Source organism: Panulirus ornatus, chromosome 50 (assembly GCF_036320965.1).
Source record: "Panulirus ornatus isolate Po-2019 chromosome 50, ASM3632096v1, whole genome shotgun sequence".
In the NCBI taxonomy this organism is placed as follows: Eukaryota; Metazoa; Arthropoda; class Malacostraca; order Decapoda; family Palinuridae; genus Panulirus; species Panulirus ornatus.
Genome location: NC_092273.1, coordinates 24,589,946 through 24,612,421, shown reverse-complemented (window position 1 = coordinate 24,612,421; position 22,476 = coordinate 24,589,946). Strand labels below are relative to the sequence as shown.

Genomic DNA, 22,476 nt, shown 5'->3' with positions numbered 1-22,476 from the left:
AAATGGATCTGTATGTAGCATTTATGGATCTGGAGAAGGCATATGATAGAGTTGATAGAGATGCTCTGTGGAAGGTATTAAGAATATATGGTGTGGGAGGAAAGTTGTTAGAAGCAGTGAAAAGTTTTTATCGAGGATGTAAGGCATGTGTACGTGTAGGAAGAGAGGAAAGTGATTGGTTCTCAGTGAATGTAGGTTTGCGGCAGGGGTGTGTGATGTCTCCATGGTTGTTTAATTTGTTTATGGATGGGGTTGTTATGGAGGTAAATGCAAGAGTTTTGGAAAGAGGGGCAAGTATGAAGTCTGTTGGGGATGAGAGAGCTTGGGAAGTGAGTCAGTTGTTGTTCGCTGATGATACAGCGCTGGTGGCTGATTCATGTGAGAAACTGCAGAAGCTGGTGACTGGGTTTGGTAAAGTGTGTGGAAGAAGAAAGTTAAGAGTAAATGTGAATAAGAGCAAGGTTATTAGGTACAGTAGGGTTGAGGGTCAAGTCAATTGGGAGGTGAGTTTGAATGGAGAAAAACTGGAGGAAGTGAAGTGTTTTAGATATCTGGGAGTGGATCTGGCAGCGGATGGAACCATGGAAGCGGAAGTGGATCATAGGGTGGGGGAGGGGGCGAAAATTCTGGGGGCCTTGAAGAATGTGTGGAAGTCGAGAACATTATCTCGGAAAGCAAAAATGGGTATGTATGAAGGAATAGTGGTTCCAACAATGTTGTATGGTTGCGAGGCGTGGGCTATGGATAGAGTTGTGCGCAGGAGGATGGATGTGCTGGAAATGAGATGTTTGAGGACAATGTGTGGTGTGAGGTGGTTTGATCGAGTGAGTAACGTAAGGGTAAGAGAGATGTGTGGAAATAAAAAGAGCGTGGTTGAGAGAGCAGAAGAGGGTGTTTTGAAGTGGTTTGGGCACATGGAGAGGATGAGTGAGGAAAGATTGACCAAGAGGATATATGTGTCGGAGGTGGAGGGAACAAGGAGAAGAGGGAGACCAAATTGGAGGTAGAAAGATGGAGTGAAAAAGATTTTGTGTGATCGGGGCCTGAACATGCAGGAGGGTGAAAGGAGGGCAAGGAATAGAGTGAATTGGAGCGATGTGGTATACCGGGGTTGACGTGCTGTCAGTGGATTGAATCAAGGCATGTGAAGCGTCTGGGGTAAGCCATGGAAAGCTGTGTAGGTATGTATATTTGCGTGTGTGGACGTATGTATATACATGTGTATGGGGTGGGTTGGGCCATTTCTTTCGTCTGTTTCCTTGCGCTACCTCGCAAACGCGGGAGACAGCGACAAAGTATAATAAATAATATAAATATATATATATATATATATATATATATATATATATATATATATATATATATATATATATATATATATATATATATATATTTTTTTTTTTGCTTTGTCGCTGTCTCCCGCGTTTGCGAGGTAGCGCAGGGGAACAGACGAAAGAAATGGCCCAACCCACCCCCATACACATGTATATACATACGTCCACACACGCAAATACACATACCTACACAGCTTTCCATGGTTTACGCCAGACGCTTCACATGCCTTGATTCAATCCACTGACAGCACGTCAACCCCGGTATACCACATCGCTCCAATTCACTCTATTCCTTGCCCTCCTTTCACCCTCCTGCATGTTCAGGCCCCGATCACACAAAATCTTTTTCACTCCATCTTTCCACCTCCAATTTGGTCTCCCTCTTCTCCTCGTTCCCTCCACCTCCGACACATATATTCTCTTGGTCAATCTTTCCTCACTCATTCTCTCCATGTGCCCGAACCATTTCAAAACACCCTCTTCTGCTCTCTCAACCACGCTCTTTTTATTTCCACACATCTCTCTTACCCTTACGTTACTTACTCGATCAAACCACCTCACACCACACATTGTCCTCAAACATCTCATTTCCAGCACATCTATCCTCCTGCGCACAGCTCTATCCATAGCCCACGCCTTGCAACCATACAACATTGTTGGAACCACTATTCCCTCAAACATACCCATTTTTGCTTTCCGAGATAATGTTCTCAACTTCCACACATTCTTCAAGGCTCCCAGAATTTTCGCCCCCTCCCCCACCCTATGATCCACTTCCGCTTCCATGGTTCCATCCACTGCCAGATCCACTCCCAGATATCTAAAACACTTCACTTCCTCCAGTTTTTCTCCATTCAAACTCACCTCCCAATTGACTTGACCCTCAACCCTACTGTACCTAATAACCTTGCTCTTATTCACATTTACTCTTAACTTTCTTCTTTCACACACTTTACCAAACAGAGTCACCAGCTTCTGCAGTTTCTCACATGAATCAGCCACCAGTGATGTATCATCAGCGAACAACAACTGACTCACTTCCCAAGCTCTCTCATCCCCAACAGACTTCATATATATATATATATATATATATATATATATATATATATATATATATATATATATATATAGGGGATTAAGAATACTTCCCACGTATTCCCTGCGTGTCGTAGAAGGCGACTAAAAGGGGAGGGAGTGGGGGGCTGGAAATCCTCCCCTCTCATTTTTTTTTTTTTTTTCCAAAAGAAGGAACAGAGAATTGGGCCAGGTGAGGGTATTCCCTCAAAGGCCCAGTCCTCTGTTCTTAATGCTACCTTGCTAATGCGGGAAATGGCGAATAGTTTAAAAGAAAAAAAAAAAAAATATATATATATATATATATATATATATATATATATATATATATATATATATATATATATATATATATATATAAATATATACTATCCCTGGGGATGGGGAGAAAGAATACTTCCCACGTATTCCCTGCGTATCATAGAAGGCGACTAAAAGGGGAGGGAGCAGGGGGGCTGGAAATCCTCCCCTCTCGTTTTTTTTCTTTTTTTAATTTTCCAAAAGAAGGGACAGAAAAGGGGGCCAGGTGTGGATATTCCCTCAAAGGCCCAGTCCTCTGTTCTTAATGCTACCTCGCTAATGCGGGAAATGACGATTAGTTTGAAAGAAAACATCATCCTAAACACATAAAAATGCTATTTACTTTATCACTTTAAACACCAAACTAATTCATTAGCCCAGGCAGAAGTTTCTCTTCATACAATGGGCACACACAAAATGCTTCCAAGTTATCAGACTCTCAACCATCCCTCTAACATTTTAATCTGAAATATCCTTAGCCCTAATAAATTTTCAGACTACATCTTACCATCTAACCTAGAGTGTACCTCTCCCTCTTTTACCCTCTACATAACACAAAATATTCTCTTGATCACCCTATCACCTGCTATACATTCTACATGACCATACCATCCTAAAAGACTTTAATAAATTTACCTTTCTAATGTCTTCTTCACACTTCATAACCTTCTTTAATTTCCATTCTATCTATCCTCCTAATTCCAACTGTTCTCCTCTTACCTTTTATCTATCCAGATCTTCATGCATTTGTGATTCACATTGTTGTGATAATCACTAGATTTAATACAAGCTTCTTGCACAATATTTCAAAATTTTCTGCAATCTATTCACCAGAGTTTTCACTGCACCCCTTTCATGACTATTCTCAACTTTAGTTCTCCCAATACCATTGTTACTAACATTCACTACTAAAGACTTTAACTCTTCCACAGCTTCCTCTTCTTCACAATGTAAAGTACTCAAGTAATCTGCCTTGCCTTTCTTTTCAAAAAATTGTATCTTGCTTTTATCCACATACATACATCATCAAACTGGTCAACCATTCCATCCAATTCCTTCTCTGTCTTAGCTGAAAAAATGGCATCACCTGCATACACCAATTCATCTGTCTTTAAGTTTCATATCATAGTCACCCACACTCCCTCTCATCTTCCAAAATGCTCCAACCATTAAACCACCCAAATAACCCTAATGAAACCATGCAACCTTTACACATTCTGGGAATTCTCTCTAGCCACTCACTCGTTCCCTCTACAGGAGGGGGTCTACTGGCTTCCTCATTATCATTCTCAGCAACTTACGGACCACATTGATTAGTGAAACCAGTCTGTGGTGCAACACCTCTCTTCACCTTTCTTCAGCCATATTTTGAACAATATTTGAAGAGGTCTGTCAAGTATACCACCACACATCTTCAGCATGTAAAGTGAAAATTTATCAGAACCATGAGACTTGTTTATGACAAGGGCTGTTATTATTCCATTAACTCTGGGAAACTTATATATGTGCATGATGACAAATGTACACCAAACTAAACACAGGATATCTTATGCAATAGTTCAGTATACCATACATGAATACAGAGAGCAAAGCCCTTTAGCACATTTCCTTTACTCAGCACAAAACCTATCATATGGGATAAACAGCATATTCAGAGACAGTCCTGTATGATATGGTCTCAGCTTGTTGCCTTACAAATTTTCCTAAGTAAGCTAACTGACACTTGTTATCTAAACTGAATGCATTTGGCATGGACTAAAGGTTCATCTTGTCCAGCCTATCTTTGAATATATGTGCTGCGATGACACTGTTCAACCATGCTTATCCCATCATCTAAAGAAGGTATATATCTTCAGCCTTTGCAGTTGTCCTTGGAATGATGTAAAATACTTTATCATGGGAATGCTACTCTTGCTAAATATGACGGGTGCATTACTGATAAATCAAAGTACCTATTTATGTTCCTGATTTTCTTTAGTTGCTCCAACATCATTCATGTCAAGAAAAATTTTCAGCAGGCATTCGGATCTCTTTGGGGGGTTGACATCACCCTCATTTTTGTTATGAAACATCCAGTATTTCTGTTTCTACTATGTTGGTTGATCCAAGATGAAATGATTCTTTTGATTTGCCATGAGAAAAGCACTATTACTGAAGTGTACCCTGAGTTCATCCAGAAGACAGTCCAACATCTCAAAGAACTAATGATGTTAACAATCATTGGGCAATTCATATCAATGGGTGGTTTTAGGAGTTCTGTCAAGTTTCTTTGGAGTTCTTTGATGATGAGGTAACCTTGCCCCACTGATGAATCAGTTTTTCTACTTCACCGAAAATCTTGTCATACATAAAACATAGATTTCCACTCATAAAGGAGCGACATACTTTTTCACCAACTTTCCCAATAAAACCATCAAAATACATTAAAAGGTTCAATTGTATCCAACTCACTTCCCAAACACCTTCACCTGAAATATTTCTGGCTCTAATCAGCTATCTTACTCCTGTTACATATCTCTTCTAGTCTACTTCTTGTAACATATACCGTACTGCTATATATCTTCTTGAACATACTATCATCTGCCTTATGTTTTGAATGACCACGCCATCCTGAGACTTTCATCCCTGCGTTTTTCTAATGGCTTTTTCACACCATATAACCTTCTCACATCTTCATTCTATCTGCTTCTCTAACTTCAATTATCCACAAGTTCTACATCTATATTACTCTTATCTTTAATGTATCCTGAACTATATACACTTGAATTTCAAATTCGTACATAAGCACTGAAACAAATACTACTTCAAGGAAGCTTCATATATAATCAAAAGCAATAGTGAAATAATCAAAAGTAATTACAATCATCTTCACTCTAGATGTAGTAACTGTCTTCCTCAAAACTGAGCTTGTGTATCGATATATACATTATACTCATTTATCATACTTAACCGCTGTTTCCTGTGTCAGCAAGGTAGCGCAAGGAAAGAGACGAAAGGAACCAGAAAAAGAATGGCCCAACCACTCATATACACATATACATACATAAACGCCCATACACACACATACATATCAATGCATACATATACATACACAGACACATAAATACATAGACAAGTATATATTCATACTTGCTGCCTTCATCCATTCCCATTGCTATCCTGCCCCACAGGAAATACCTATTTCCTGCGTCAGCGAGTTAGCGCCAGGAAACATATGAAGAATGGCCCATCCACCCATATACACATATACATATACAGAGATGCCCATACACAAATCAACATATACATATATACACAAGTACATATTCATCAATATAAACTTAACAATGCTCTACACAGGAAAATGATGAGGATAACACAATGTTCTCCCTGAACAAACCACAGTTATTAATTTTGGGATCTGTGATCAGTTTCATTGGCTGCTGTGAAAACTTTTTGCCTCACTGTTTGATATATCTTATAGAACGACTTAGAGGCAGCAATTTCTTTTTTATCTCTAATAATTAGATTCATAAAGGTCAGAACTATTTCTTAACAATGTCATGTCATACGATTAACATTATATAACTCAGGGACAAATCTGACCAGTTCTGGATAACTCTATCTCGATGATAATGAATTCTGCACCATTAGCAATTTACAGTTTGACTTCTTCAGGAATATTTTAATTCTTTATTGGCATATGAACCATCAAAAGGCCCTTAGATATTAGGGCAGCATTTTATCAAACTGATGGTCATGACAAGAACTGTGGTATGTCTGACCAGCTATACTGTGAAAGGTGGAAGCCTTAATAGCCATATGAATGGCTTCTAACCTATCTGAATTTTCATATGCTGGACTAAATCATTCTTCTAGCTAAAAACATTTTGGGGATGTGAAAATCCTTTTGGATCTCCCCTGTCTAAATAGTAATGTGCTTCATTACATACCTCCTCGAGTTGAAGGTTGACTGGGAACATTCATATGGCCTCTCACTTGTATGAACAGTCATGCGTTACATGAAATTACTACAAAAGGAGAATGATTCCTAATACTGTGTACATCAATATGACTTCTTTCCAGTATGAATAACTGTGTGCTCTATCATACTACTTCTATGGAAGGTCTTTGGGAATGTGAACTTTAATATGGCATCTTTCTTAAATGAATATTAAAATGGTTCACTAGAACACTCCATCAGGTGTTATGACACTGTGAGCATTCATGTGAACTTTCTCCTGAGAATAGCAAAGTGCTGCACTAGATGACCCCTTTGGGAAAAGGTCTTTAGGCACTGAGAGCATTCATATGAATACTCTCGTGTGATTAGCTGTGTGCTGCAGTAAGTGAAACCTCCATGTGACAATCCTTAGGCACTGTGCAATTACATAGTTTCTTTCCAATACCAATAATCATGTGGTTCACAAAAGTACTTCTCTGGAAGAAGTACTTCTGACAATATAAATATTCATATGGCTTCTCTCCTCTATGATCATTCATGTGCTGCATTAAACGAAGTCAAAGAAAATATCTTCTTTATAATTATTCATTCATCTATTACACTTAGTCGCTGTCTCCCGCATTAGCAAGGTAGCACAAGGAAACAGATGAAAGAATGGCCCAGCTCACTCACATACACATGTATATACATAAATGCCCACACACGCACATATACATACCTATATATTTCAACATATATATACATATACATACACAGACACATACATATATACACATGTACACATTCATACATGCTGCCTTCATCCATTCCCGCTGCCACCCTGCAACACATGAAATGGCATCTCCCTCCCCCTATGCAAGGTAGCACAAGGAAAAGACAACAAAGGCCACATTCGTTCACACTCAGAATCTAGCTGTCATGTGTAATGCACTGAAACCACAGCTCCCTTTCCACATCCAGGCCCCACAAAACTTTCCATGTTTTACCCCAGATGCTTCACATGACCTGGTTCAATCCATTGACAGCATGTTGACCCTGGTATACCACATCATTCCAATTCACTCTATTCCTTGCACACCTTTCACCCTCCTGCATGTTCAGTCCCCGATCGTCCAAAATCTTTTTCACTCCATCCTTCCATCTCCAATTTGGTCTCCCACTTCTCATTTCCTCCATCTCTGACACATATATCCTCGTTGTCAATCTTTCCTCACTCATACTTTCCACGTGACCAAACCATTTCAATACACCCTCTTCTGCTCTCTCAACCACACTTTTTTTACCACACATCCCTCTTACCCTTTCATTACTTACTTGATCTAACCACCTTGCATCACATACATATTGTTCTCAAACATCTCATTTCCAACATATCCACCCTCATGCGCACAACCCTATCTATAGCCCATGCCTCACAACCATATAACATTGTTGGAACCACAATTCCTTTAAACATACCCATTTTTGCTCTCCAAGATAACATTCTCGCCCTCCACACATTCTTCAACGCTTCCAGAACATTCACCCTATCCCCCACCCTGTGGCTGACTTCCGCTTCCATGGTTCCATCCACTGCTGAGTCCACCCCCAGATATCTAAAACACTCCACTTCCCCCAGTTTTTCTCCATTCAAACTTACCTCCCAATTGACTTGTCCCTCAACCCTACTGACTCTAACAATCTTGCTCTTATTCACATTCACTCTCAGCTTTCTTCTTTCACACACTTTACCAAACTCAGTTACCAGCTTCTGCAGTTTCTCACCTGAATTAGCCACCAGCGCTGTTATCATCAGTGAACAACAACTAACTCATTCCCGAGCCCTCTCATCCACAATGGACTGCATACTTGCCCCTCTTTCCAAAACTCTTGCATTCATCTCCCTAACAACCCCATCCATAAGCAAATTAAACAACCATGGAGACATTACGCACCCCTGCTGCAAACAAACATTCACTGGGAACCAATCACTTTCCTCTCTTCCTACTCGTACATATGCCTTACATCCTCAATAAAAACTTTTCACTGCTTCTACCAACTTACCTCCCACAGAGCATCTCTATCAACTTTATCATATGCCTTCTCTAGATCCATAATTGCTACATACAAATACATTTGTTTTTCTAAGTATTTCTCACATACATTCTTCAAAGCAAACACCTGATCCACACATCCTCTACCATTACTGAAACCACACTGTTTTTCCCCAATCTAATGCTCTGTACATGCCCTCACTCTCTCAATCAATACCCTCCCATATAATTTCCCTGGAATACTCAACAAACATATACCTCTGTAATTTGAACACTCACCTTTATCCCCTTTGCCTTTGTACAATGGCACTATGCATGCATTCTGCCAATCCTCAAGCACTTCACCATGAATCATACATGCAATGAATCTCCACTAACCAGTCAACAATGCATTCATCCCCTTTTTTAATAAATTCCACAGCAATACCATCCAAACCCACCACTGTGCAGGCTTTTATCTTCTGCAAAGCTTCACTACCTCTTCTCTGTTTCCCAAACCATTCTCTCTGACCCTCTCACTTCAAACACCACCTCAACCAAGAAACTCTATATCTGCCACTCTATCATCAAACACATTCAACAAACCTTCAAAATACTCACTCCATCTCCCTCTCACTTCACCACTACTTGTTATTACCTCTCCAGTTGCCCCCTTCACCAATGTTCCCATTTGTTCTCTTGTCTTACGCACTTTATTTACCTCCTTCCAAAATATCTTTTAATTCTCCCTAAGATTTAATGATATTCTCTCACCCCAACTCTTATTTGCCCTCTTTTTCATCTTTAGCACCTTTCTCTTGACCTCTTCCCTCTTTCTTTTATACATCTCCCAGTCATTTGCACTATTTCCCTGCAAAAATCTTCCAAATGCCTCCCTTCTCTTTCAATAACATTCTTACTTCATCCCACCACTCATTACCCTTTCTAATCTGGACACTTTCCACCTTTCTCATGCCACAGGCATCTTTTGTGCAAGCCATCACTGCTTCCCTAAATACATCACATTCCTCCTCCACTCCCCTTATGTCATTTGCTCTCACCTTTTTCCATTCTGCACTCAATCTACCCTGGTACTTCCTCACACAAGTCTCCTTTCCAAGCTCACTCACTCTCTTCACCCTAACATTCCCTCTTCTTTGCTAAAAACCTCTACATATCTTCACCTTCACCTCCACAAGATAATGATAAGACATCTCTCCAGTTGCCCCTCTCAGCACATTAACATCCAAAAGTCTTTCACACACCTATCAATTACCACGTAATCCAATAATGCTCTCTGGCCATCTCTCCTACTTACAAACATATCCTCATGTATATCTCTTTCTAAACCAGGTATTCCCAATCACCAGTCCTTTTTCAGCACACAAATCTACAAGCTCTTCACCATTTCCATTTACAACACTGAATACCCCATGTACACCAATTATACAATCACCTTTGCATTCAAATCACCCATCACTATAACCCAGTCTCATGAATCAAAGCTACTAACATACTCGCTCAGCTGCTCCCAAAACACTTGCCTCTCATGATTTTTCTTCTCATGAACAGGTGCATAGGCACCAATAATCACCCATCTCTCTCCATTCACTTTCAGTTTTACCCAAATCAATCTAGAGTTTAATTTCTTACACTATCACATACTCCCACAACTCCTGCTTCAGTAGTGCTACTCCTTCCTTCGCTTTTGTTCTCTCACCAACCCGACTTTACTCCCAAGACATTCCCAAACCACTCCTCCCCTTTACCCTTGAGCTTCATTCCACTCAGTGCCTAAACATCCAGGTTCCTTTCCTTAAACATTCTACCTTTCTTATAAGAATATATGGCTTCTCTCGTAAATAAGTATTCACATGCCTCACTAAATCAATCTCTTGGGAGGATGCCCTTCAGCAATATGGTTTATCTCCTGTATGAACAGTCAAGTGCCACACTAACCAATCCTCCAGGAAATGGGATAACTTTTGGAAATATCAATAAGCAAATGGCTTCAACTCTTGTATGAACAATTATGTGCCACATCAAAATACTCCTATCAGAAGTATTTTGAATGCATGAATTTTCATGTGGTATCTCTCCTCTATGAGCATCTTGTGCCTCACTAACTGAATATTCTGGGAAGTCTTTTGGCACTGTGAACCTTCATATGGCTTATCTCCTTTATGAAGAGTCATGAGCTGCAATACATCAACACTCTGGCTATAGTGAGCACTCATATGGCTCCTCTCCAGTATGAGTAAGTGCTTCACTAATGTGGACTCACATTGGCTGATGATAATGATACTATTGTGTGGCTGTTGACAACTCAAGGGTGGTCTACTTTGATTACTGTTTCTTTCCCTGCACCTCAAAGCTTTGGAATTCTCTACCCTCTCATGTCTTTCCAGATAACTAACACTAGGCACATTTTAAAAGACAGGTTCTTCAATTTCTCCAAAATTCATATATACTTTACTCTTCTTTTTCCTATTCATTAAGCTCTCTATATTTCAATTAAAGCCCAGCTTTGAGGTGGACTTTAGTCCGTGATTGGTGCAACCAACACAAAAATAAAGTACATACACAAACACATTTGCTGTTTCATGTGTTGGTGAGGTAACACCAGGAATAGACAAAGAAAAATCCTTATCTGATCACATCCATTCTATAGCTGTCATATTGTTCACATCCATTCTGTAGCGGTCATATGTAATGCACTGAAACCACAGCCCCTTATCCACAATCAGACCCTCTTCATCATCCTTTTCTTGCTCATCTTCTCTATACGTCCAAAACATTTCAGTACACCCTCTTCAGCTCTTACTACCCATACCTCTCTCTTCTCCTATCGTTCTTATTTGATCAAATGTTGTCTTCAAGCAGTTCAGATCAACCCTCCTCATACCAAATGTTGTCCTCATGCAGTTCACTTCCAACACATTTACCCTATTCTTTACACTTCTGTCTGAGTTCCATGCCTCACAACGAAATAGCATCAATGAGACTACTATAACATCAAACACACCTATCTTTGCTGTTAAAGACAGTGATTTCTTTGTAGGATTTGCAGCTCTGTTACATTAGCTTTTGAATGGGTGGATGACTCAGTGGGTGAAGTGTGGTTTATGGCCCATTAGATTAACTGTTTATAAAGAATACCAAGGGATTGTCTTTCTCGTCTGAGTCAGCAAGCAGTATTGTACTGGTTCCAAAGAAAGTCAGCATAAATATTGGGCAATGGTATCCACTAAGTTCTTCCAATGCCAAAATTGACATTTCATGGTGTGGGAAAGACACGGGGAGGATGTGCACAATTAGAGGTGAGACAACATTGTGATCGGAAAAACCTAAGGGAGTAGAGACAGTGTATGATTGGTGTACATACCAGCAAGTACCTCTGATGAGATTTTCCCAAAAAGAAAGGGCTAACATGTAGCACTCAACACAAGTCCTAATTGGTAAACAACACAGTTTACTCTGCTGTTACATACATTTCATAACTGTCAATCCAAGGTTCATCTGGGATTGACCACAAAATCTATGGTCACAGACCAAAACAAAATCTAGTTTTGTTTTAAATATTTCTATTTCTATTCAGAAAAAAAAAGTTCCAGTGTGTTGAGGATTAGTCTTGGTATTCAGGAACTCATGATGGGTGCTTGATTACTTCTAGATCATTATGGAGAGTCTAAGGAAGGGCCTCTCCACTGGGATCATCCTAGGCAGAGACAAGCCAATGCTCAAATCAAAGAAGGGACTGATTCATACTTGTACAGAGTGCTGTTCTCAAATCTAGTAAAGCTCTAGCTTTACATACTAACTTGATGGAACTGAACCTGAATAGTCTGCCTTATCAAATCTCCTAATCTGACCTCAAAAACTAATATGCTGAGGTGGACTCTGGTTTTTGCTTTTGGAAACAGACATCAGCTAGACTATATTACACAACATTCACCATACCAAACTGTCACAAGGTTACAATATAAAATGGATGGGGGAAAAAATGGACTCATACAGATAAGTACTGTACGTACCTATCCAGTACTTATCATCAAACTGAAATGCAAATTGAAATGGTATAATCCAGGATAATGAACAATTTCTTTACTTTCAAACTACACACTATCTCAGTACTGCCTAAACAATTCAGTTCTAATAACATGACAGTAGGCTAGAACCATAAGAATGTTTTAACTTTCATCTACTTCCTCTGATCTTCCTAAACTCTGCCTGCTTGTGGTATAACAGTGAGTGAAGTCACCTTTGGTATGAAAATATCATTGTTGTAAGTAGATAAAAAGCAGTACAGATTTGTACAGGAACTCCTTAATTCAAAGGAGTCCATAATTTCCCTTAGAATGTCTTAACTATCATCTACTTCCTTTGATCATACTAAACTCTGCCTGTTTGTGGTTTAACTGTGAGAGAAAAGTCCCCTCTGGTAAGAAAGTATCATTGATATTGGTAGATAAAAAAACGACAGTTTCATACAGGAACTCCTTAATTCAAAGAAGTCCATTATTTCCCTGCTCCTAACTGGAGTGCAGCCTTGAAGTTGCAAGAGCCACATAAAAGATGTTCAACATCTATTTCAATAAATTAAGGTCATCAACCAACTGGTGCTACTGGACTCCATATGGAGTTGCACTGGAAAATGAAGTCAATTTACGGAAACTATCATTGTGTGACAATGGACAAATGGGATACTTGGGCAATTTACAAAGACTCTATCATTGTGTGACAATGGACAAGTGAGATACTTGTACAATCTCATCAAAGAACTTCTCACTAAATAGTAGCAAGGAGTCTATTATTTCCCTACTACTGAGTGTATTACAGTTTAGAACTGCAGGATAACTACACATGGGGTCCTAAGGTTATATAATCAAAGACAATAAAATTAATCAACTTCCTGTTCATAATTAGGCTGGAAAAAAAAACAGTAGGCCTCTGTGCATTCCATGTTCTATAGAAATGACACCAGAACTAGTCAATCTAAATAGAATCATGCCATTCACAAATCATTTTTTGACATTTCTTTTTTCAGAGTTATTTCTCTTTCTGATGGAATGACTAAATACATACATATTCCAGATCGCAGGTGTCTAAATAAAGGCACCATTTTTTTAGTTCAGGCATTTTATTTGAGAGCAGCAACCTCTAGAGTCATGTAAATGAGTTATCAAGAACTGGATACCACTAACATCTAATGACTGAGTACAGTAAGTCAAACTGATGTTACTAAATAATATCTATTCCCCAAAATGGAGTTATATTCAATGAACAGGTTTTCTAGCAATCCTGAAAAAGGCTACTTTATGAGCAATCATCCTTGGAAAAGCTAAATCATAATGAAAGAATTGAGAGAAGTACAGACTCTCTAAGGAAATTCTCACTCTAAGGAGTCCATATTTCACTGCTCTTGTATGAAGTGCTGCCTTGACTATACAATAGTCTCATAAAGGCCCTGTTAGTATATTGTGTAATAATATTCATTTCAAAATATCTATTTAACTACTTGAATCCAAAGCTTTTTGTTTACAAAATGGGGATCCCTTTTTGGTTCATGAGTCCGAATCACAAAAGCACACGCATTTACATCATGTTTTGTTCATGCATCAATGGTATTTGTGGCTGGTGATCATAAGAACCTAACAATAACATGAGTTATCTTTAGGTCAAAGAATAAACTGGTTAGGCAGTGTTAATTCTAAAATCTTTTCCAAACCTGAACGAAAACATGGAGGAAAACTTAAATTTTACTGCAGGGGTCAAAATATGATGACACTGTAAACAGTCAATCTTAAATATGGTAAAATCAGTGATTAAATGATGTGATCCTATCTAAATCAGCACCATAAGGATCTTAAATGATAAACTACTAAAGGGTACTTAAGAAACTAATTTGTCAATGATGAGATACGAGCTATCCTCGTTTTGTTGAAAAATTTTCACTTGTTAAGAAACCATGCTGAATATCATATTATGATTTCATCAGTGTAATCTGTATGGCAGAGGATTACATATTTTGGCTTCCTGTAAAAGATTTCTGAAAACTTAAAAACATTTACATAAAATTATATATTTTGGCTTCCTTTAAAAAAATGTCTATTATATGAATACTGGTTTGAAATTTCTTCAATGACTTTATTCCTTCCACTGATATCATATAATCAAGAGATGACTCTTAAGACTCATATTTTTTCACATCATGTTAGCTTATGTTCCAAGGTAACACTGCAACTGCATACATCACAAACTGGGGCAGGTCTTCTTTCCAGTAAGTGGGATTTGTGTACAATACCCAAGTCACATAAACTTTTATAATTTCATTAGCAGAGTATCAAATAAAGCAAGAGGCATAGTAAATGAAAATTCTTGCTTTTCAAAATGATCAGACACATTTTACATACTGGACAGCACCTTCAATATCATCACAAAAACACGTAATCCATGTATCAGTAGATTCAACTTCCAAATTAAATTTCTTCAAGAACCTCCTGTCATGCAAAACATTTCTTATAACTTTACTATCACCATGTGCCTGTACCACAACTTCAAAGAAGATATCTTGACAGTTAATATCTTCAGTGTTCCATGGGTCCTTCCATTCCAAGAACATCTTCGTATGGTAGCTGTTTCTGATTAAATAGCACTTTGCTTCCTGCACTACAGAAGGATACATCTGAAACTGCATTCTGTTTCTAGCTATTTCATCACTTATCACATATTCTTCTGACATTCTTAAACCTTCTTTCAAAACACTAGAAAATGAAACACTTTTATAATTACTACCACTTTCAGAGATATGAACTTTTGTATCTTGGTATACTCTAAAAAGCCAATTTGAATTATCACAGCATTCTAAATCCTGAATTAAATTTTCATAAAGACTTCTAATTGTGTCCTCTTGCTCACTATATGATAAATGACTTAGACCCCCATAGAAGGTAGGGTATTCAGGATGAAATACTGTATTTTCACTGTCCTTATTCACCCATGGAACATACGTAACACCAAAGCCTTCCAACTCGCACATTGTTTTGTACACTGTAGCAGCACTGGGATCTATCCCAAAAGGCCAAATCTCTATCAAAAGAGATCCAGGTGGAAGAAACATACCAAGAATTAAAGCTGCACCATGCATCCCTACAGCTACACGAGCTCGAGATAATTCCCCTATAACCACATGTAGACCATTTTCTTCAAGAGATAAAATCTTGACATCTGAATTCTCTTGGCCACTTACCACTGCAAGGTGGTCTTGAATAACTGCAGCCACTTCATTTTCATTCAATATTTTACGAATAAATTTTCTAGATATTAAAACCCCTACAAGTGCATCATTTGGTAGCTGAGGTACTTTTAGCTCTTTTTTCACAAAACCAGTAAATTGCCTCAAAAGATACCCTGAAATGGTGCTTTTCATCTCTGGTCCCTGTGGTTTCCCAAAGCCATATTGGTACCACACACTTATCATGTTCAGACCAATGAAAGCACTCTCAAAACAGCACCAGGTATGGCTGTTACTTACATGTTCAGATATCAACATAATCTTCTTTGACAATAACTGAAAGAGGTCCCAGTACATCCCACGTTCATTTTCATCAGTAATAATAAGTTTCAAGTCCTCAATGCATGACCTTATATTTGTGCAAAGCTCCTGGATTGTAAAGTATATCGGCAGAAGGTCATCATGAAATACGTGCATAAGATTATCTGGCTTGAAACGAGCCATAAGAAGACTCTTGCCATGAATAATTTTGCTTTTATATTTTGTAACAAATGAAGTATATGGTACAACCGCTATACGCATCTGGAAAGCATTGTGTCCTTTCACAGATGACAGATACAACTGTTCTTGCAAATCTCTAATGTTCTTTATACCATATACAATAGAATCAGGGCTGTATACAAAGGCATATTCTTTCAATAACAAATTATAATGAAGATTCTGAAAATGACATCGAAGACCGGATTCTGGCGATGAATAGCACCAGACTGAAGAATACAAGCTGTGAGGACTTGAGCTTTCTAAATTTACCGGACTTACTGGAACACCACTTTCATTATTTTCATTGCAATCATTGGTTACACCTAATTCTTTATTCTGAATATGCTTATGTAAATGAAGTACATCATCTTTTTTTCCATTCTGTAATAGACACTGACTGTCCACTTCCCCCTTTATAACAGAATTCCAGAATGCTAGAGTATAATAGTTGTGAATCCAAGCACCTCTACAAAATTTAGTACAAACAGTATCTTCATACGATAAAGCACCATCACCATAACATTTCTTTGTAAGAAGACCATCCAATCTTCTACCTGATGCTTTCTCATCAGTAGATATCTTTTCCTTCACAAGATTTTGACTCAAATGTAAGGAATGATCAAAGTTGTTTGAAGCCTGATATGTTGAATGTGCTACGCTCCAAATTAAGAAGACCTTGTATATCACATCCATGAGTATGACATCCCTGAGAATGAGATTCCTGTAATAAGAGAAAGCCAATGTTCTTGTATCACTTCCGAAAAAATTAAAACAATTATATATAAACTGCCTCCCAAATAAGAATCATGAGTTCCATGAGAAAATCCTTTCTTAACATAAACTTCTGCACTGTCTTCTATTTCATTACATATCTAAAAGCAATACCTGAAAACTCGACAAGGTAATCATCTGTCCTCGGGCTCTAGCTATATCACATGGGAAAGGAACCAGAGAGATACACTAGGATCTACTTTTTCCTATTTACTTGACTTTTATAAAATACCAGCTGCAAATCAATAACTGAAGAAAATTTGCTATTCAAAACTACACATAATCACAAACTTAGATATGACATAAAAATTTACATGTTCTCTTCAAAAGTAGTTAGAAGATACCAACATATAACATGTGTCAAATAGTTTAGACAAAACAAGGTAGATCACAGTCTATATTAGGTATTCATTTATTATCTATATATTTTGCTTTGACGCTGTCTCCCGCGTTAGCGAGGTAGCACAAGGAAACAGACGAAAGAATGGCCCAACCCACCCACATACACATGTATATACATACGCGTCCACACACGCAAATATACATACCTATACATCTTAACATATACACATATATACACACACAGACATACATATATATACACATGTATATAATTCATACTGTCTGCCTTTATTCATTCCCATCGCCACCCTGCCACACATGAACTAACAACCCCCTCCCCCCTCCTGTGTGCGAGGTAGCTCTAGGAAGACAACAAAGGCCCCTTTTGTTCACACTCAGTCTCTAGCTGTCATGTAATAATTATGTATGTAAGTATATACCCAACTGTATATACAAGGTGATGTTACTGGACTCCACCTGTCTTGGTACTACAGCAATTCAACCATTTCAGAAAGAAGTCTTGGGGTAATTATAAATCAACATATATAGGTAAGAATTTAAAAACAGTAGAGCCCTCTCTTATGAATATTTTTGTTATATCAATTCATAAGATTGATGTAAAACTATACAAGTTCCCTTCAAAAGTAATTAGAATACACCAAAACCATAAGTGTTCAACGAACAAAATATAACAATGGTTCAGGCAAAACAACGTAGATCAATGTCTAAATTAGGCTTGTAAGTAGCAATACATGCCATAAGTATACTTATGTAAGTAGGAGAGATGGCCAGAGAGCGTTATTGGATTACGTGTTAATTGACAGGCGCGTGAAAGAGAGACTTTTGGATGTTAATGTGCTGAGAGGTGCAACTGGAGGGATGTCTGATCATTATCTTGTGGAGGCTAAGGTGAAGATTTGTATGGGTTTTCAGAAAAAAAGAGTGAATGTTGGGGTGAAGAGGGTGGTGAGAGTAAGTGAGCTTGGGAAGGAGACTTGTGTGAGGAAGTACCAGGAGAGACTGAGTACAGAATGGAAAAAGGTGAGAACAATGGAAGTAAGGGGAGTGAGGGAGGAATGGGATGTATTTAGGGAATCAGTGAGGGATTGCGCTAAAGATGCTTGTGGCATGAGAAGAGTGGGAGGTGGGTTGATTAGAAAGGGTAGTGAGTCGTGGGATGAAGAAGTAAGAGTATTAGTGAAAGAGAAGAGAGAGGCATTTGGACGATTTTTGCAGGGAAAAAATGCAGTTGAGTGGGAGACGTATAAAAGAAAGAGACAGGAGGTCAAGAGAAAGGTGCAAGAGGTGAAAAAAAGGGCAAATGAGAGTTGGGGTGAGAGAGTATCATTAAATTTTAGGGAGAATAAAAAGATGTTCTGGAAGGAGGTAAATAAAGTGCGTAAGACAAGGGAGCAAATGGGAACTTCAGTGAAGGGCGCAAATGGGGAGGTGATAACAAGTAGTGGTGATGTGAGAAGGAGATGGAGTGAGTATTTTGAAGGTTTGTTGAATGTGTTTGATGATAGAGTGGCAGATATAGGGTGTTTTGGTCGAGGTGGTGTGCAAAGTGAGAGGGTTAGGGAAAATGATTTGGTAAACAGAGAAGAGGTAGTAAAAGCTTTGCGGAAGATGAAAGCCGGCAAGGCAGCAGGTTTGGATGGTATTGCAGTGGAATTTATTAAAAAAGGGGGTGACTGTATTGTTGACTGGTTGGTAAGGTTATTTAATGTATGTATGACTCACGGTGAGGTGCCTGAGGATTGGCGGAATGCGTGCATAGTGCCATTGTACAAAGGCAAAGGGGATAAGAGTGAGTGCTCAAATTACAGAGGTATAAGTTTGTTGAGTATTCCTAGTAAATTATATGGGAGGGTATTGATTGAGAGGGTGAAGGCATGTACAGAGCATCAGATTGGGGAAGAGCAGTGTGGTTTCAGAAGTGGTAGAGGATGTGTGGATCAGGTGTTTGCTTTGAAGACTGTATGTGAGAAATACTTAGAAAAGCAAATGGATTTGTATGTAGCATTTATGGATCTGGAGAAGGTATATGATAGAGTTGATAGAGATGCTCTGTGGAAGGTATTAAGAATATATGGTGTGGGAGGAAAGTTGTTAGAAGCAGTGAAAAGTTTTTATCGAGGATGTAAGGCATGTGTACGTGTAGGAAGAGAGGAAAGTGATTGGTTCTCAGTGAATGTAGGTTTGCGGCAGGGGTGTGTGATATCTCCATGGTTGTTTAATTTGTTTATGGATGGGGTTGTTTGGGAGGTGAATGCAAGAGTTTTGGAAAGAGGGCCAAGTATGAAGTCTGTTGGGGATGAGAGAGCTTGGGAAGTGAGTCAGTTGTTGTTCGCTGATGATACAGCGCTGGTGGCTGATTCATGTGAGAAACTGCAGAAGCTGGTGACTGAGTTTGGTAAAGTGTGTGAAAGAAGAAAGTTAAGAGTAAATGTGAATAAGAGCAAGGTTATTAGGTACAGTAGGGTTGAGGGTCAAGTCAATTGGGAGGTGAGTTTGAATGGAGAAAAACTGGAGGAAGTGAAGTGTTTTAGATATCTGGGAGTGGATCTGGCAGCGGATGGAACCATGGAAGCGGAAGTGGATCATAGGGTGGGGGATGGGGCGAAAATTCTGGGAGCCTTGAAGAATGTGTGGAAGTCGAGAACATTATCTCGGAAAGCAAAAATGGGTATGTTTGAAGGAACAGTGGTTCCAACAATGTTGTATGGTTGCGAGGCGTGGGCTATGGATAGAGTTGTGCGCAGGAGGATGGATGTGCTGGAAATGAGATGTTTGAGGACAATGTGTGGTGTGAGGTGGTTTGATCGAGTAAGTAATGTAAGGGTAAGAGAGATGTGTGGAAATAAAAAGAGCGTGGTTGAGAGAGCAGAAGAGGGTGTTTTGAAATGGTTTGGGCACATGGAGAGAATGAGTGAGGAAAGATTGACCAAGAGGATATATGTGTCGGAGGTGGAGGGAAAGAGGAGAAGAGGGAGACCAAATTGGAGGTGGAAAGATGGAGTGAAAAAGATTTTGTGTGATCGGGGCCTGAACATGCAGGAGGGTGAAAGGAGGGCAAGGAATAGAGTGAATTGGAGCGATGTGGTATACCGGGGTTGACGTGCTGTCAGTGGATTGAATCGGGGCATGTGAAGCGTCTGGGGTAAACCATGGAAAGCTGTGTAGGTATGTATATTTTGCGTGTGTGGACGTATGTATATACATGTGTATGGGGGTGGGTTGGGGCATTTCTTTCATCTGTTTCCTTGCGCTACCTCGCAAACGCGGGAGACAGCGACAAAAAAAAAAAAAAAAAGTAGCAATAAGTATCATGACTAAATATAATTACCCCAGATGTATATACAGGGTGGTGTTACCGGACTCCATCTATCTTGGTGCTGAAGTAGCTCCTGGATAACACCCAGGCCCTTTCAGAAAGGGGTCTTGGGGTAATCATAAATCAACATATAAGGGAGCAGGAGTTTTAGAATAGTAGGACTCTCTCTTATGAATATTTTTGTTATGCTAAATCATAAGACTATCATGTCCCTCTTATCATTCTTTATTCAAGCATGGGTATGCTAAAGACTTCTCACACTTCTATGTAATTCAAGCTGAACTTAGGAACCATTTCATAAATGCACACTATTACACTCTGTCTACTAGCTTTAAATGTTTCTTTAATGAAAATTGATCAAAATGGTGATGCAAACCCTAACCTGCATAGAAGCGTGTCTTAAATACTGTCTTGAAACTCTTGAAAAAAATCAAGCACTAAGACACTAACAGGAATAAGTGGAGACTCTCTTGCCATGGCCATCCCTTGACTGGTGTTCCTGGAGTGAACAAGCATCAAATCAATCTCCCTATAAAGTTTTGTAGTGCAATAATACTGATTAATACGGTGGCAAATATCCTAACTTGGGGGGGATGTGACCTTGGTAGAATAAAAAAAAACTCAAATATCCCTTCGAAATATCTTAGCCCACCATTTTCCAATATTCTCAGCCACTTTTGCAATACAAGGAAGGGGTAGACCTGCTGACCCAGTTGTTACATGGACCATGGGCGATGCTTGGGCCCTAAATGTAATTATACATCTATCTACCCCCCAGTGAACAACATACTTCACATCTTATACATTAATAACCTCTAGTCATTTAGTCCAGACTTATAGGCAGATAAATGATATAAAACTTACCAATTTGGTCACTATTACCTCAAATAAGCCCGAAAAAGTCGTAAATACTAAGTCCATAAATTCAAATTCTTTCGAGACAATGAAGACAATGCCTCCTCCAGTTTTCAAAAGTAAACCATTTAATTTCCTCTAAATGGCAGGAGTATTCTTATACATAACGATAATCAGTAGTGCATGAAGGAATATCCTAATATCCTCAATACCTCATCATCGCCGGAGCTTTCATGATATTGAGGATATTATATGACTATATATTCGTACCTGCCTCTCCCACTTTAGCGTCCTATTGTGATGCTGTTGCTATGGTGCGCAGCCAGCGAACACCGCAGCCAGCGAACACCGCAGCCAGCCAACACTGCAGCCAGCGCATCAAATACTTAACGCACCTAATTGGTCGTATAATATAATTAGCGAACAATAATAAATAAGTACTATTCAATTATTCCACTGAATGATACTTGTGGTTCACAGCTGGAAAAAAATATTTATGGTCTTTCACAGGTTTTTTTTTAATTGTCTTTTGGAGGTTTAAATAAGTAAACTGTGGGGTTTTTTTTTGGCACCATCGTATGCAATTTCCATTTCACTTTTTCATTTCGACGTAAGTTCACAAATCAATGCACCGTATGTTAGTAATATGGAATATGTCACAAAAGAACGGGGTTTTACATCCAGTTATTGCTCCATGCTTCGACCTTCAATCCAATAAAGGTTCAGGCTTCCAA

General features: G+C 38.8%; 1 protein-coding gene across 6 annotated transcripts in view; it reads right to left on the bottom strand.

Moving 5' to 3' along the window:
- The window catches only part of LOC139764672 (protein O-linked-mannose beta-1,4-N-acetylglucosaminyltransferase 2-like), a 79,148-nt gene extending 57,009 nt beyond the window's left edge, over positions 1 to 22,139 (bottom strand). For 2 of the 6 annotated variants that reach the window (XM_071691552.1, XM_071691553.1), the window contains exons 1-2: positions 22,013 to 22,139; positions 21,270 to 21,386 (exon numbers count right to left, since the gene is read on the bottom strand). Coding sequence is in view for 3 of the 6 variants with exons in the window: in XM_071691549.1 (XP_071547650.1) it covers positions 15,058 to 17,130 (2,073 nt within the window). In the remaining 3 variants the exon portion in view is untranslated. Of the gene's footprint in view, positions 1 to 13,784; positions 17,159 to 21,269; positions 21,387 to 21,769; positions 21,978 to 22,012 lie in introns of those variants that run through there. The other 4 variants (XM_071691549.1, XM_071691550.1, XR_011716444.1 and 1 more) reach the window with 4 other exon arrangements.
- Between the last annotated feature and the right edge of the window lie 337 nt (positions 22,140 to 22,476).